Source organism: Typopeltis vanoorti, chromosome 10, assembly GCF_054136105.1.
Source record: "Typopeltis vanoorti isolate ZY-2024b chromosome 10, IOZ_Tvanoo_1.0, whole genome shotgun sequence".
Lineage (NCBI taxonomy): Eukaryota > Metazoa > Arthropoda > Arachnida > Uropygi > Thelyphonidae > Typopeltis > Typopeltis vanoorti.
Genome location: NC_143558.1, coordinates 7014746 through 7033620, shown reverse-complemented (window position 1 = coordinate 7033620; position 18875 = coordinate 7014746). Strand labels below are relative to the sequence as shown.

The window sequence follows — 18875 nt, the reverse complement described above, 5'->3', positions numbered from 1 at the left end:
GGATTCACATAAGTGTATTTGCATATTTATGTTGCATGATAGTTTTTGGTATTTATTAAGATCTAATTACTAACAAATATAAGTATGATGGCAGAAGGGAAAAAAAGGTGTTAAGTGAGTACCCAAAAAAAAAATAAAAGTTGTGGAAATTAGATTTGTGTGAGTTGTTGGAATAGTTGTTTGAATCAATACTGTTCATCGATATTTGATTACATATGCCAACTTTATCCTCTATTGGATAATTGTACTGATTTTATGCATATTGTTAATGCAGACTTCTCTTGTCTGTATGTAATATTTTATAATTGGAACAATGGAAATATTTCCTTCAAAATATTTATTCAGTATTGTTTATAGTGATGCTCAGTTTTTTCAAAGGACAGTATTATGAATGGAATTAAAACTTTTCTGAAAACAAAGCTTACTATTAAGTCTGAGCTTTTTAGGGTCAGGTGTTGTAAGATGCTTTTTAGGTGGGCCGAATTTTTGACAAAGGAGGGAGAATTGTTTGTGAGAGTGGCTAGTAGCTTCACTAAATGTCTAGCCAATTTGTATGTGGGACTATTTATACTGTCCACAATTGGGCGTAAGGGTGTGCCTTGTGAATTTTTGGTGCTCCATAGAACCTAGGTGTTTGAACATGGAAGGGCTTGAGTTTGTTTACTGTGTCTTTGGGCCAGGAGGTGACTTTTTTCAATAATTTTCATGCCTTATTCTTTTGTGTGTTGGTGGGATTGCAATCTATAATTTTGTATGTTGATTGATCTTGTAATAGTGTGTGCATTTCCTTTGTCTGCTTTTGTTATGATAATCTGGTTGTTGTTGTTCTGTAGCTCTTTTATAGCAACGAATTCTTTATGTGGGATGTTATTTTTGGGAGGCTTGGACTTGATTAAGATGTTGGCCACATCTAAACGTATGTTGTTAGCTATTGTTGGAGGCAGGTCGTATATTCCTCGTTCGATGGACGCCATTATTTCGGCTTTTGGAACTTATTTGGGAGTCACGACAAAATTGTGCCCTCGACTTAAAGCACTAGTGACTTCTTTGCTTAAAGTGAGCGACGATAGATTCACGACGACGAGGTCTTGTTGTAATTGCGGTCGTTGTCTGGTGTTCTGTTGTTGGAGATTTTCAAACTTATTTTGGTGCCAGTTTTTGACTCTGTCGAATTCTAAAAAGAATTCGACAGAGCCGTTGCGTCGGTGATGTTATCTAGGATCTCCCAAAGTTCCATATTTAGAATATTATAAAGTGATTCACGTAGCGTGTTGATAGTTGAATTTGATTTTGCTAGTTCCAGACGAGTGGCGTTAATCTGTTCAACGATGTACTGGCTATTTGGCCACATGGCCGAGAGACATTGGAAACATTTTTAGCGCATTTAAGTCCAGAGTGGCTGTATTGGTGAAACCAGATATAGTCATTGTGTTCAGACATCCTGATATTGGCTGTGGTAGGACAGTTTGCAACTGCGAGGGACCTGGTATACTCCTGGTAGGTCTAAGAGACGTGGCTGGTCTTTGGTGGAGCAGATAAGAGATGCCAATTTCTTATGTGGTCTGTAACTGTTGTAAGGTCATATTTACTTAGGATTTTGTTAATTTTTCAGATATAATCCCATACTGTTGACTGCTGGTGTTGTTTTACTTTTCCAAGGTAAACTGGATCCTGGGGTGTTGATTGTTTGGTGTGTTAAACTGTGAAGTGTATCTAGGCCATGCAGCCAAATAGAGAACACATCATCCACATAGCATAGCCAGAAGTGGGTTTATGTGAGGCAGAGTTTAGGGCTTTTTTTATTCAGGTTTGTTAGGGGTGATGAGAATGGAAAACCCATCCCTCTATCTGTTTGTAGAATTTTCCTTACCAAACAAAACAGCCTGAGTTCAAGGTAAATTGAAATAGGACTGAGATATGAGGAAGAAATATGGCTTGGATGAAGTCTAAGGGACATTGATGAATAAGGAGGAGACATCAACACCTATGCATATGCTCCTGAAGATAACCATGATGTATATGCCAAAGCATAAAGAATTTTAATTTTATTAAAGTTATTTATCTCAAAATGGTATTTGATTCCATAAATCAAATATAATGAATAGCCATAGTTGTTTATTACTATGTTTGGCAATATGTCTTCCTTCCCCCTAAATTGGGGGGAAAAAAAGGAGCTAATATACCTTCTGATATCTCCACATCCAACATATTGCTATAGTCAATAGTATTACAACACATTTCACCATAAGGTGAGACTTCCCTAGGAAAAGGATCAGATACAGACAAGCGTATTTCAAAGATAATGCTTTCCATTTCATCCCAAGTATAATTAGCATGAGGCAGTCTGAAATCTTCAACACTGCTTTCAAGATTTCAAGACAATTTACAGTTATTTTAAAGCATCTAGAACCTAGTAATTCTGTAGTGCTAAAAAATAAATTAAATTAAACTTGCAAAGAAATTATATTCTTGTTGTACCCTTTATCCAAATGTAAAAAACAGTTTGCAAGTGAAGTAAATTCATGAATGATAATATAAATAGAATGTTTATCAACTCCAGTGCATATAAATTTTTTTTTTCTCGAATAATTTTAAAATTAAAATACATTGATAAGTGTTTAGAACATAAAAAAATATTAACACGTAAGTCATGTAGTAATATAGTTAGTTCATTTCCGGCCATGAAAACTTAAAAGTCTAGAAAGAAAGAACACATCTTTCTTTTCGCTCTGAAAAATTAGAGTGAAAAAAATCCAAATAATACCAGCCTTTGATAAAATCTGGAATTTAATTTACTATGGAGAAAGAAAAAATAAATAAAATATAATAATAATAAATAATTCAAATAAATTCTATTTTACATTTTGGAGATATATTACATCATAAAAATCAATAATCATTTTTCAGGTAACACATGCTAAAAATTTTAGCCCATACCAAAATATTCCAATTAGTTCTCAAAAAACATGCTTTATGAGCTAATTAAAAAATATTTCAAAACAAAGTAACAAATCTTAAACCCAAGAAAGACTTCTGAATCTTTACAGCTCTAAACATATTACCAACTTTCATTTTTCAAACTACTATTACTGCCTCATTTTTAAGCACCTTTTCTTATATAATTTTTTTAAATTAGCAAAATGGATAATTTTCCATTTCTGTAGAAGAAATATGAACTTTCAGTAGAAAAGGAACATTCAGAATATGAATTTTTTTTTCATAAATAAACTATCTACACTAAAAAAACACTCATTATAGTATAAAATAACCAACATATAAAAAAGTTAAGGCATCTAATTACAATTTTTGCCATCAAATAGCTCTGCAATCTATAAATTAAATCATTCTAAGTTTTCTTCTTGTAACTAATTTTACAGAAAATTTTTATCAAACACTACAAAAAACAGCAAACAAAGGTGAAACTTTTCATAATTAAGTCAAATTTCTGAAGTATTTCACAAAATGAATATGTCTATTGTTTAATGTCTATGAACCATGTATTATCATCACTGTTGAAGAAGCAATTCGAGTTCTTTAAGTTTATGCGTATGACACACACTTAAACCACCACAGTCTGTCAAAGCTGGGATAGTATCAGGGCATATTCTCACAACACCACATAAAAATGCCTGGTAAGTTGATTTTATACTACCTTCAACAGCTTGTTCGTTTACCCTACTCAGTGACATTATAATATGTTGTGGCCAACCACTCTCAAGAAGAAACTTAGCAACCCAAGGAATGCATGGCAAAAGACTTGTTAATGCCTGCATACCTAAATACCACAATTCCACAATGTCACTCCAAACTTTACGATACTCCCTAATAATAACAAACGACGTAGAATTATTCGCATCTTCTACATGATGAGCATCCCATAAAAATTTAACACTGGCTGAAAGATACCGATAAAAACTAGTTTCACATGACTTGATTTTTTTATGGCAGTGTTTAGCAATAAGCAGTCCAAGTACTGCAAAGTTAGCTGTAAGAGCTAGTTGTTTTGTATTAACATTGAGCTGTGGAAGTACAGTCATCAGGAACTTAAGTAACAAAAAGAATGTACCATTTTCTTTAACAAATTTTCCTTCCATTACAACGATATTCAAATAAATACCACATATCGTAGTCAACAAAACTTCAAGGTCTAAAACACCTGCTTTTTGATATACCCTCCATTGATTTTGCAAATATTCAAACATAATGACATGAAGCTGTTCTGCAAGAAGAATAGTTCTAGTTGCATCATCAGCAGTAAGATGACATAAAGGAGCAATAAGAAATCTCATCAGATCTATATAGCATATATTTGGTGCACTTGATCCCAGTTTTTGCCCTTCTTGCCACTGAGATCCAGCTATAGACTCTTTTGCAACCCTAAGTATAAAAGGAAGAACCTTACAAACTTCTTGCCTTAAAGCAAAGGTTTCCTCAGCCATCCAGGAACAGAGTACACGAACAGTGGCAAAAGTTAATTCTCGTACTATGGCTGCATTGTTTGCATCTGATGCTATAAGAATATCCCATTTGGAGGATAAAGAATTCATAAAGGCCAGAATGGCACAAAATGCTGATTTAATAGAGGAGAGTAACTGTTCTGTACATTTTTCTTGCCAGTGCCATAAACTTTCATCCACCAATACAGATATCACACATTCCAGTATGTTATAGCATGCAGTAAGTAAAATGACATCTTTTCCAATATCATCTATTGTTTGGTCTTCAAGAATCATCCTAACTTCAACACACACGATCTGAACAACGATAGTAAAAAAATGAGTACCTTCGGATTCTTCAAGAAGCCAATGAATACCAAATTTCTCTACCATGATGCTCGTTAGCTTAAGAGCAGCATCCCGATAGCATTTAGTAAGTTTGCTTCTCAAGATGTCACTCAATCCTTCACGAATCAGGAGACACCATTCTTCATCTGGTTGTGATGTACAATTTGGATGCTTCATCAAAATTCGCATAAGAATTTCACACAGTTCAAACTTATGTGCTGAATTATCGAGAACAAAATCCTGGGATAATTTCTTCATGAGAGATAGAAATGCAGATGGATCTTTCTCCCAGGTGTCACTTCCACAATGGCAAATTAGTAACATTAAAATATGAAAAACTTTATCGTGGCTAAAGGACTGTGATACAAATAATTCTGTTAAGCAATTTACTACACCTTTCTCTAGCAACTGTTGTCTACCCTTGTTATGTGCAGCCATACTTAACAGACATTGTAATGCATCTTCAACCAAAGCCTTTTCTTCATCTGATGTAGGCTGATGTTTTATAACATCCTTGAAAATGGGTATTTCAGCACACATGCTATCATGGACACACAGTTCAGGATCCACTGAAAAGCAGGACATTATAGCTAAAGCAACAGACTTAAAAATTGTTTCAGGACAACCTTCAGGAACATCGCTCGTATGAAGAAGTCTAGATAAAAATGGTTGAACAACATTAAATATTTCTTTGAGGCTATAAGCAGAGGCATCTGAGGATTTCAATATTTTGGAAAGAACTAATAGAGAAGCAAATTTCTCTGTATCTGTTTGTGATTCACTTAATATTTTCAAATACTGTTGTACATGTGACATGCTGCTGTTTATCTTTCTTGAATTTTTAACACTGACTCCTTTGCGATTTATTCTGAAAGAGAAAAATCAACCTAATTAGCAAAACGTGGTTAAACCTACTAATATTTCTAAACAATTTACTAATTTATTTTTTAAAACATTGCTGCATAGTAAAGTTCTCAATTCCTATTAAGAACAACAGTCAATTTGTATTTCTTTTTATGTGCTACATATGTGTAATGTGCATGCATATTGACATGCCTGGTCAGTAAATGATTTTCCTCATCCAAAGTGCAAGACCACCATCCTGCTTACTGTAGGCCTGTAGTAAAAAGTGCCATGTTTGGTCTTAGAATGTGCAATTGGATCCTTAACCAACCCAGCTAATTAAATTATATGATAGGATTACAACCTTTCATGGGCAGGATTAGCATAAAAATATAGTAATAGCTTATAATACTTCAGTTTATAATGATCTGTTCATACAGCACTTTTCAACTGCAAACAATATAATGCTTTCCATTATGACCAATACCCATTTATATATTGCTGTAATTGTAGCAACACAAAGCTCCTGTGAATCAACCGATGCATCTTTCATTAACTGTTTGTTTACATGTTTGTGTATCATGCACAAAATATGTCTGAGAGTTTGAAGGAAGTGGTTGAAAGTAATGTTAGATAATAGTGTGGAAAGAAATTGCATGCTTATGTGGACAAAATGTGAGCTTGAGCAACTAGAGAAACAATTGGCGAGCAATACAGAAGGATGGAGAATGAAAGAAAGAGTGAATGGCAAATGCAAGAGACTGGAAGAAAGAGATAGTGTTGTATGGGGACTCAATGATAAGAGGTATAATTAATGAGAAAGTGACAAAAGCATGTTTTCCAGGTGCAAAAATAAAAGATGTTAGTGATGCTGTAAGTATACAGAAGAATGGAACAAACGAGTTGATTGTACTGGCTAGCACAAATGATTTGAAAGGTGAGAAATACGCAATTAGAGAAGATATGAGAGTTTTATTATTATTATCCCATGGTATTATTACACCAGATCATAGAGGTCAAATTTGGAAATATTCATACAATTTAGTAAATGCATTGGCGATGCTTCCTCAATGTTACAGATGGGGAAGACTTTTATGCCATTGCTAAACTTGATTGGTCTTGTGTGGCCAGTCTTGAGGCGAGAGATCATGGTAGTGGCATAATGATTAAACTTGGAGTTGATGCTAGCTCCTGGTTTTTCTGCTGAATACTAGTGGTGAGTCATGTCCTGGAGAATAATTCTTTTTGTTTTCTTTTTGAGTGGTTTTAAAAAGATTGAAATCTGTGGTATCACTGGATGTTGCAGCCATTTTTGCTACTTCATCTGCATTTTCATTTCCCTTTAATTCCACATGGGATCAATTGGAAAATTATTTTGGAATCCTTATGTAGTTTATGTTTTTTGCTATATCTCTAAGTATTTCTTGATGGCTAGTGCAGCAGTTCTTAATAGCTTGAAGGGCTGCTAAGGAATCTGTGAAAAATATAAACTCTTTTGGGCTTTGTTTATCCAAATGTTGCAGTGCTGTGTTAATGGCTATTAATTCTGCATGGTATGAGTTGCATCCAATACTGTTAGTTATTTTTAGTTTTATATTTTGAGAGCCATGAGTATGCCACTCCCAGAATTGCCATTTGGATTTTTGGAGCCATCTGTAACAGATCTTTATTGAGTCAGGTCCATATTTCATTGTTTTTGAAAGAGCTAATGATCTCAAGATTTCAGGGCTTTCTAGGCTTTTTTTTTTCTCATGTTTCCCTATTTCAAAGTTGATAACTATATTTTTCCTGTCTTGATTTAGAGGAAATGCTAGGTAGTTGGCTATTTTATTTGGACAATCCAAAGGAATTTTATTTTCAATGATTTCATACATTGTTGATTATTTTCTTTATTGTTTGTTGGTTGTCAATTTTTAAAAAGTTTACTTGTTCTATGATGTGCAAGGTTGGCTCTTTCTACAAATTTAGTAAGATTTTCTTGCCACCTAATTTTTAAAGGAACAAGGTTGGATTCGAATTCTGCTTTTTTTCCAGGAGTTGTATTCCTTAGTCCACATATGATTCTAGTTGCATTTTTCTGAATTTTTATAAGCTCGTCTAAACGGGTTTGTGATGTTTGCATCCAAATAAGCGAAGCATATTCCATTATGGGTCGGATAATAGAGGTGTATGTGACTTTTAAGGTTTTAGCATCGGCTCCCTACTCTTTACCTGAGATATTTTTCATGATATTTAGTCTTCTTTTTTGCTCTGACTGCAACACTGTTGATATGTTTACTGAAGCTTAGTGATGGATCCAGAGTAACTCCAAGGTATTTGGGGTTTTCATTAAATGTAATTAGTTGACTGTTTAGCTTAATCTTTGGTTTCCACTTTCTGAGGTAGTTATTAATGGCAAATACACAAATTTCTAATTTAGTAGGGTTAATTTTGATTTTTTGGTTTTCAGAGTATGTAGATAAACTTTCAATGGCTTTGCTTAAGTGACCTTCTGCTGTTTCTAGGTTGTTGTGAGCTGAGAATAGGACCAAATCATCAGCAAACATAGCTATCTTGTTTCTTTATTTATATTTTTATCTAAGTCGTTTAAGTAGATGGAAAAAAGGAGTGAGCTCAAAATGCTGCCTTGAGGGAGTCCCTGTCTTATTTTCACTTTCTTGGAAAAGGTATTATTTATTCTAACTCAAATTGTTCTATTTCTTAGAAAGTCATAAATCCAGTTTAGAACTTTCCCTTCTGTTCAAATATGACAAAGTTTGGAAAAGGGTTTCTGCCTCCACACCTTGTCAAAGGCATTGCTAAAATCTATAAAAACTGCAATGGTGGATTTGGTAGGTTTGGTCTGGAAGTTATCTTGAATTGTCTGGGTTAAGTAGAAAAGTTGATCAGTTGTTGAGTGATTTCTTCTAAAGGCAGCCTGAAAATGTGGTAGTATACTATTTTTGAATTGGATTTAAACGGTATTGAATCGAACACAGATTGATAAGAAAATAACTATTTATTAACTTAAAAGCTAATATTTTGCTGGTATTATATCCAGCATCTTCAGAGCACTTTCAAACAAAATTTGTTTTAAAGTATTTTCCGTATCCTTGAAAATGCGAGACAACCACAATTTGGTGTAGCAGTGGGGCTAGTATAAGTAATTGCAGCGTGCAACACAAGACTAAAGTCCTAATATGGTGCCATCTAAGTTAAACAGTAGTCCAAAGTTTTGAAAAAAAAAAAAAAAAAAAAAAAAATACAATATATAAGTCCTTGAAAGTTTTGAAAAATAGTAGTCCAAAGTTTTGAAAAAAATAAAATAAAAATAAATTTAATTAAAATAAATAAATTTTAATTTGGTCTTAAGATGACAGTCTCCCAAATCTTTGGTAGATTTATACAGCCATACTTTTAAGGTTTGGAGTATGTTTTAAGGCTTCTGTTGATTCCAGGAACAACCTCTCTGACTTGTAGAAGCTTCTGTGCAGTACTTTTGTTTTTTTCCAATTGATCGTGTATGCTGGGGTATCCAAAGCATGGTCTGCCAGACCAGACTTGCCATAGCGAAAGTGTCAGAGACAAGATGTGATAAAGGAGTGAATCTGTCCTTAGGTGAACAGATGAGAGTTGCCAATTTCACATAAGGTTTAAATACAGTGTGCAGTTGGTGTTTATTAAGCACCCTAGATATCTTTTCAGATGTGCCTTTAATGTATGGGATGGTGATAGTTTTGTTGTAGTCTTCTGTGGTAGATAGTGGGGGGGGGGGGAAGGATTTCTGAGTAGCATTTAGTATTTTATTTATCTATCTTATGGGGATTATAATCATTGGTTAGAAAGGTGTGGCACAGGTGAGAGCAATGTCATTGGAACAGATTGCTCTAGCTCTATGGGTTAGTGTTTTTAAGATACCATATTGTTGAGAAGGGTGATGGCGTGATTGTGTAAATATCTCTCTGTATGTGTGGGTTTTCTATAAACCGATATTAATATTTTCTATAAATATTAGCTTTTAAGTTAATAAATACCGTATATTATCGCGTATAATGCGAAAAATGTATGGTAAAAAATACTACTTAAAGTTAGGGGTTCGGATTATATGTGGATCCTAAAAAATATAACATCTTATTAGACATGCACACACAATATATACTACCTAATGCCTATGCAACCAAATCTACTTGACCCACTTGCATTCGGCGACCGAGCACACATCGTATCTGCACATGCACTCTCCATCGCCGAATGATAGAGCACAGTTAGGTATGTCGGTTTAACCACAGTTCATTTTAAATATTATTCGTTAAACAAACCTAGCCTGAAAATGAGCCAACAGAAACGTAAACATTCATCTTTTGAAGCAGGATTTAAATTGCGTGTCGTGCAGTTTGCAGAAGAACATAATAACAGTGTTGCTATGAGAGAATTTGGTGTAGCAGAGAGTAATATTAGACTTTGGCGTAAGCAAAAAGACAGTCTTGAAAAAATCCCCAAAACAAAATGTGCCCGTCGTGGAGATGTAGCATCCTTTCCAGAACTCAAAGAAGAGCTAAATGAATGGATTTTGACACAACGACAAGATGGCATTATAGTAACAAGAAATGCAATTCGTTTTCAAGCTCTACAACTCAAGAATGGTAAATTCAAGGACACACCGGGTATTTCATCTTTTCTTGCTTCGCCTGGGTGGTGCAACAGATTTATGGTACGCAAAGTATTAACATTACAACACCGAACAAAAATTGAGCAGAAGTTACCAAAGCAGCTTGAAGAAAAAGTGCAGTCCTTCCATAAATTTATCATAAAATTACGGAGGTGTCACGGATATGAACTTTCCCAAATTGACAATATGGATGAGACACCCATGTACTTTGATATGCCTGGGAATCAAACAGTAAACCCAGTTGGTGAAAAGGGTGTCTTCATAAAAACAATGGGACATGAAAAATCACATTTTACCGTTGTTCTAGCATGCATGGTAGACAGAAACAAATTAAAGCCAACAGTGATATTTAAAAGGAAGAAAATTCCAAAGCATATGAAATTTCCACCAGGTGTAATTGTTCGCGCCAATCAGAAAAGCTGGATGGATGAAGGTGTACAATTGTGGATGGATCAAGCATGGAACATATGTCCAAGTAGCTTGTTACGTCAACAAAGCATGCTAGTCTGGGATATGTTCCGGGTGCATTTAACAGAGGCAAGCAAAGAGAAAGCACGTGAGCTACGTACAGACCTAGCAGTCATACTGGGTGGTCTAACTTCCGTTTTGCAGCTGCTTGATGTCAGCTTGAATAAGCCATTTAAAGATCACCTACGTGAAAAATGGAGAGAATGGATGTCATCTGGCTTGGTGAAGATGACAAAGGGTGGGAATTTTCAGAAGCCTGAGATCACCCTAGTCACCAGCTGGGTTAAAGAAGCATGGGATTCGTCTGAAATGATTCAACGCTCATTTCTTAAATGTGGAATAAGTAATTCAATGGATGGATCCGAAGATCACGTCATATACGAAAGCGAGGATGACACACAACAAATTGGAGAGCATGAAGATGATGACGACAACTGCTACACTAATGACACAATCCCTACAGATGAATTTATAAATGAAATGTTTGACGACTCAAAAGATGAATTTAAAATATTTTGACATTTTGTTTTTAAATAAATATTTCTTTTGTTAATTCGTATTGTATTATTTATAATGTTATGGAACGAGATTAACAGATCGCATTATACGTGGACATGGCATTTCAGGGCTAGTTTTCAAACAAAATTTCTAGTTCGCATTATATGCAATAATATACGGTAGTTATTTTCTTATCAATCTGTCTGTGTTCGATTCAATACCATTTAAATCCAATTCAACATGTGTGACAAACACAAGCCTATCCATGCATATACTATTTTTGTTTAGATAGTAATTCAAATGTTGGAGAATAATTTTTTCCATCAATTTGCCTGGAATTAAAGTCAGAGAAATTGGTCTACAATTTCCTGGTTGGTCTTGAGGTTTGTTAGGCTTTAAGATTGGTATGATTGTGGCTGTCTTCCAGTCTTTTGGAGCTTTTCCTTGTTTTAGGCTATTATTGTATAGGCGAAGTAGCCAATCTAGGGAAGGAAGATGTTTGATCATAATTCCTTGTATGTTATCTGGTTCACATGATTTATATCTAGTCTCTCCAAGTCATCTCTCAATTTAGAGATTGAGAATAGATCCCAGAATAATTTGTTTTTATATTTTGGGGAACTTGCATCATTTTTCTCCTGTCGAGCCTGTTTTGATATTTGATGGTCTTTCCTAGTATTCATCTCTAGTTTGCTTATATTTTGAAAATGAAAGGCCAATGTATTTGCGATCCCCCCCCCCCCCCCCCGTCTCCTATTTTGATATTTCCATCTGGATCTTTTAGCATGTTAGTCTCACTTGCCTTTGGTAGGGCTCTTTGTAAATTAGCAGTCAGTTTCCAAAGTTTGGTATCTAAAGTGTTTGGATTTAAGCTCTGGCAAAATTCTTGCCACCTAGTTCTTTGTAATACATTATATTTTTGTTATGAGAAATGAGAGTTGTTAGTGGAAGCAAAAATGAAGGGCAAGAAAGTAAAGACTGTGCATCTACAGTCTTGGTATGATAGAACAGAACTGAGAAGCACCATAATTGCCAATGAAAAATTTTTTTGGATCATCCCGACTCCAGTATTGATCTTCAAATACTCCCATATTTTTCATAATCAATCATTGTCTTTAATTTTTCAATGTATATTATAACCGACAAATACAATTTGACACTAATATCGATAGTTTGGAAAATTCTAATCGATACAATTCTGTTCTGGCAAAGATATTATATCGTTGTGTTGATCTTGTAACCTTTGGTGCCATTTCAATAATCGATACCCATTCGGAATAATCAAATCATTGGTAGTGATTTTCGATATACACTTCCGGGTTTTGTTTGTCTGTTTCCTATCCTGCGTTCTTACCAGCCGTTGTGTCTGCATTCATTCTCAAAGTATTTTCCGTATCCTTGAACATCGAGTGCCATAGTATATTTTCATGATGAATAGTGACGGTGAAATGGAAAGTAATAATATAAAAAGGCAACCAAAAAAAAAAAAAATGTAAATATTTGTGTGTTTATCTGAAGAAATGATAAGAACAGTACTTGTGGCTAAAACCTGTGCCATCCAATGTTCACAAAGCTAATTGTATATTATGTAAATGTGACTTCAGTATCGCTCATGGGGTAATAATGACTGCAAGCAACAAGTGCCATAGTATATTTTTGTGATGCATAGTGACAGTAAAATGGAAAGTAATAATGTAAAAATGCCACCAAAAAAGAAATGTAAATATCTGAAGAAATGGGAAGAACAGTACTCGTGGCTAAAACCCATGCCATCCAACATTCACAAAGCGAATTGTATATTATGTAAACGTGACTTCAGTATATTTTAAATATAAACCATCCTATCAATTAATGTAGGATTCACATCCCAAAAATTTCACTAAAATTTGTCATGATCCAATTTCTCTTATTTTCATGTTCAAAAGTTGGTCACCCTAATTGGTACAGTAATGATTATGCAATGCCAACTGGGATTTCACAAGTTTCCAATTCAAATGAGTTGGTAATGACATTACACAAGGGTAACTATGGATACAAAGGGACAGTGAAACACACGTAGACAAATGCAAGAAGTATCAGGAATAAGGGTGAGGAGTTTTTGGCATTGGCATCTAGTTGACTGAAATCTGAGACCTAGTTGACTGAAAATGATATAGCTGCAGGAATAGAATGTAAAGGGTATTGTATTTTCAGGGAGACCAGAAGGGACAGGAGGTAGGGTATTGCTGATGATAGCTGCAGAATTACAACCAACAAAATTAGAAGTTATTAAAAGAGGATATTAGGTCCAAGGGAGATGGTACATTTGAGGATATCTGGCACGAGACACAAATAGGACAAAACATGTTGTTGGGTACTGCTATAGACCAGGGAGGTCCACAGGAAAATGCAGATGCCATGTATCAACAAATTAGAACAATGAGTGTAGGAAGAACAATTATAGAGACTTTAACTATGGGGACATTGAGTGGAGGGAGGAAAGGGGGAATGGCAAGATGTAAGAGGATTTACAAAATTGCAAAGGGATAATTACATGAAACAACAAGTTATAGAGAGAACAAGGAGTTTGAGGGGTGTTGGATCTGATAATAGCATCAGAAGATGTATCCATAACCAAAGTAGACACTCTGCCTCCAATTGGAGAGAGTGACCATGCAGTCTTATTCTGGAAAGGCTAAACATGGAGTTCTCTGTCAAGGTTTATGTTCAACTATAAGGTTGGTGATTACGAGAGACTCAGAAGTAATCTAGGAACAGTGCCATGGCTTGAGAAGCCACAAGGAAAGAATATCAGTAGTGCAAAGTAAGTGGTCAGAGATTGCTTGAGGGTAGCAGTATCAGACTGCATATCTAAGGTCAAAAGGATAAACAAAAAAAAGAAAAGAAAACATTGTGGAGGAAATATAAAGAAATAAGTGATCAGCATTACTCATGAGCAGTACAAAGTGCAAGCAAGAGGAGTGACTAGTATGGTAAAAAAGGGCAAATCAAACTATGAGAGAGAATTAGCCAAACAGGTCAAAGTAAACCCAAAAAAGTTTCTTCATTATGTAGCAAGTAAGAGGAAAAATGACTATGGGAGAATGACTTTAACAATGCTCATGGTAGAAAGGTGACTGAACCAAAAGAAATAGTTGAGTTGCTGAGTGATCATTTTGCAAAGGTGTATCATCTGGGTGGTGATTTTACAGTTACAGATGTTACAGAGATGCATCTCAACATTGAGGTAGATGAACAGGTGTTCAGCATATTAAAAAACATGAATGTTAACACAGCAGTGGGACTGGATGGCACACCAACTTGTGTACTACGTGAATGTGCAAGTGAATTGGCATTTCCTCTGACAAAGTTGTTCAATCTAAGTCTCTCATCATTGGCAGGGTTCCAAGGGAGTAGAAAGAGGGTAAGATAGTACCGTTGCATAAAGGTGGCTTCAAGACAGCGGTAGCAAACTACAGACTAATTAATATATCGGGAGTGGTTGTTAAAGTATTGGAAAAATTAGTGAAAAGTAAAATACAACAGTGGGTGGACAGGGATGCGATACACTTTATAGTGGGCAGCACAGCTTTGTAAAGGTTAAGTCCTGTCTTAGTAACTTATTCACATTTTATAATGAAGTGACAGCAGAACTGGATAAAGGTAATGGCTACACCATGATACTGCTCAACTTTGCCAAGGCATTTGAGAATACCACATGGAAAACTGTTACAAAAACTGGAGTGAATGGGTATGGATATGAGGTTAGGGGGATGGTTGATGGACAAAAACCAGAAAGTACAGGTAACCCTCGTATAACACGGATGTTAGGTTCCATAGAAATGCCGCGTTATATGAGACTTAGATCACATAGAAAAAGTAGGGTTAGGTTCCGAAATCATTTTTTTTTTTAAATTATATAAATAACAATGACATATCCAATAAACAATATTTTTATTTAATTCAGGTAATTCATGTAAGTTAAGAAAATAAACTATGAGACAAATACATAGTATAAAATTATAAAAATTACAAATTGTACATAAATTTCATTGCACATAATGCATAAATGTTTTACACACAATAAAATAAAGTGCATATTTTAATGGTCTTCAAACATAAAATTTCATAGATGTTCTTTAAGTGGCCAGAGGTCGTCACTGCTTGAAATCTCTTGGACATCATTTGTATAATTCTCATTGCCTACTTCAGCTGGTTTAGTTATCAAGAAATCAGTAATAAGACTTTGTTTACCACTATTCTGCAATTTTTTATTAAGTTCATAATATGGCACTAAACAAATATCCAGTTGTCTCATGAATTTTCCTGAACGCTCCATTGAGGGATCATTATCTGTAAAATAACTTCCTTACTTTCTTGCCAAGTCCACTCCTTCTGCTAATTTCTTTAAACTGAATTCTTTAACGGATTCATCACAATCAGAATCTTCGGCAGAACTTTTCCCACCATCTATTAATTGTACCAGTTCCTCCTCATTTAAATCTGTTTCTCCATCAATTAATTCACTAATTACTAATTTCATTTTCAACCATATCGCAAAAGCCCTCTCCACCAAAAATGTGTGCGGCGTTTATTATACGACGCAGCTCGGCATCCACTGGAGGTATGAAATTTTGTTCCAGAACAGCTTCAGGCCATATTTTTTTCCAGCAAGCATTCAGCATAGAGGGTTGTAATTCCTTAATGGACAAAGAAATTATTTTTACACAATTCAATATTGAAAACTCTTTCCATGCTTGAGGCAGTGTCATGTTTGGATTAGATTCCATTTTTCAAAATTAATTGAAATGTTCGCCAAATATAATATGACTTAAATGTTGATATTATTCCTTGGTTGAGTGGTTGAATAAGTAGTATTAGGTGGCAAAAAAGTTATTTTAATATTCAGATGGCTTAAATTTGTTGGGCAGCCTGGTGCGTTATCTAAAATTAGTAGAATTTTGAAGTCCATATTCTTTTTTTTTGTGTAACTTTCTACATCGGGTACAAAATACTTGAACAACCAATTTTCAAACATGCTAGCTGTAACCCATGCCTTTTTGTTGGCTTGCCAATAAACAGGTAAGGTAGACTTGTCAAGCCCTTTCATCACACAAAGATTTCCGGATCGGTTAATAAACATTGGTTTTGTCATGTAATCACCTGATGCATTACTACAAAACAAAGTAATTCTATCTTTGGAAACTTTGAATCCAAGAGCTGATCTTTCATTTTTCAAAATATAGGTGCGTTTTGGCATTTTTTTCCAATAAAACCCAGATTCATCTGCATTGAACACCTGGTCTACACTGTAACCACCTTCTTTAATGATTTTTAAAAGTTCTGCTGGGTATTTCCAGGCAGCTTCAACATCTGCTGATGCTGATTCTCCCTGGATATTAAGATTATACAAAGAAAACCACTTTTTAAAGTTTTCGAACCAACCCTTACTGGCACAAAATCCATGCTGAGAGATTTCTTCTGAAGAATCCTAATCAAGTTCTTTTAAATGTTTATAAACTTTGAGAGCTTTTTGCTTAATAAAGTGTCCATCCAAAGGAATTTTCTTTTGAGTGCAATCTTCTATCCAAATCATTAGAGATTCCTTCATTTTTTCTATTAGAATATCACGAACACGAGCAACGTGCTTTGCACTTACCGTTGACCCAGTAATAACATTTTCTCGGATATTATGTTCATTCTGTTTGATTGTTCGAATTGTTGATTCATTTAAATTCAGAGTCCTTGCAACAAATCCTGGTTTTTCTCCAATTTTCAACCGATCCAAGATTTTAATTTTTTCGAGAGAAATGAATTTCCTCTTCAATGTTGATTTTTTCCCTTTCATATATTTTTCCCTTTCATGTAGTTTTAGTGGCCATTACAATAAAAATAAACTTTTACATAAAAAAAAGCATTACATATATATGTAATTCATCAGAAAATAAACTGCTCAGCTTGAGAATAACACACTTATGATTTTAAATGCACTTTCCTGGCAGAAAACGAAGGCAATTTTCAACAATAAACACTTTATACAGTAAACCCTAGATGGCGAACCTATGGCACTCATGCCAGAGGTGGCACGTCCGAGAATTTTGCTGGCATGTCAACGATTTACAGGTGATATCCTTTTATATGCTTATAAATTATTCAAGTTTTTTTTTTAATTGTTACAATACGTACAAGCTGAATTTTGTTTTACACAAGACAGCAGCTATAAAGACGTGCATATGATTGGTGCGGTATTAACAAAAGATCGCTTGACCCAAAGACAAAAACAAGTGTTGAGTTGAAATGCAATTCTCTTCAATCGAATTCCGTAACATCTGAAACTGTCATAACAACATTCACTATTAGTTTTAACATATTCACAACAGGGTGTCATTTATCGTTCCGATGAAACTTTTCATTACTGACTGGTTCAACTCACACAAATGTTTCAACCCTTGGTTGAATTTTATGGCTTCTTGTTTGCGTTTGAGGTGGCAGGTGAACTCACACATTCATTATATGGCATATTTCAATTCTTGGCAGTCTTTTATTTTAAGTTAGCCTTTGTGATCTGCCATAATGACATCGAGAATTTCAGATGCAATAAAATAAACACTTATTTCATAATTGAAAAATTGGACAATAGTTTTTAGTTAGATACTGTGTTTCAGTGCAACATATGGTTTTGCTTAAGTCTATACAACATAGTTTCTGTGAGCTGGGATATGTGATTTATTAGTTCGCAATGTTTTTATTCCATCTCTCTCTAATTGCACTATTTGTTGAGAATGACACAGACTGCAAAAGCCTCTGTACAGTACCTTATTCAGTGATATAATAAAACTAAATTCGATACTTATAACTACTCTAGCAATACAGGCAGACACAAATATAAAATTCGATTTTTAAGTCTCGCAGTGAAAAATATGAATAAAAAAATAAATAAAGGGTTACTAGAAATTGTAGACTGCGTTGAATAAGGGATACTACAATTTGTAGACCGCATTATATCAAAACAGCATTGTATAAGTACCGCGTTATACGAGGATTACCTGTAGTCTATGGTGGAGTAGAGTTTAGGAGAATGAATGGCGACTAGTGGAGTGCCTCAGGGTTCGGTACTAGGGCCACTACTCTTTAATTTGTATATCAATGACATAGGGGAAAGGTTTAAGAGGGGATATTTAATCGTTTGCTGATGATGCAAAACTAGGGAGAGCAATAGTTGATAAAAGTGATGTAGATATCCCGCAGGATGATTTAAATAAATTGTGGGCAAAGGATAATGACTGTCAATTTAACGTTGCAAAATATAAGGTTATGCACTTTGGGTTGAAAAGGGTGCACATGGTGTATCATATCGATGGTATTGGTTTACAGGAAATCGATGAAGCTAGGGAATTGGGGATTATGGTGGACGAAGAGTTAAAGTTAAAATTGCAATAGCACAAACGAATTACTTGGATGTTGAAAAACACTAACAAGTAAAGATAAGTTATTCCTCTTAGAAGGCAATGATTCGCCTACATCTTGACTACTGTGCACAGATTTGGCCACCTGGTTTTGTTTTGCTGTGAATTATAAACTGTTTATAACTGTTAGTGTTAGATAAAACAGCAGATAAAATCCAAAGTAAGAGTGCTGTTGTTCAAGAAAATGCA

General features: G+C 34.7%; 1 protein-coding gene across 2 annotated transcripts in view; it reads right to left on the bottom strand.

Annotated features, from left to right (window-relative positions):
• Nucleotides 1–2870: 2870 nt before the first annotated feature.
• The window catches only part of Neurochondrin (neurochondrin), a 34236-nt gene continuing 18231 nt past the window's right edge, over nt 2871–18875 (bottom strand). For both annotated transcript variants that reach the window (XM_090399186.1, XM_090399187.1), the window contains exon 2: nt 2871–5652. In XM_090399186.1, coding sequence (XP_090255312.1) covers nt 3507–5600 — 2094 coding nt within the window. In that variant the 5' untranslated portion in view covers nt 5601–5652 and the 3' untranslated portion in view covers nt 2871–3506. The remainder of the gene's footprint in view (nt 5653–18875) is intronic.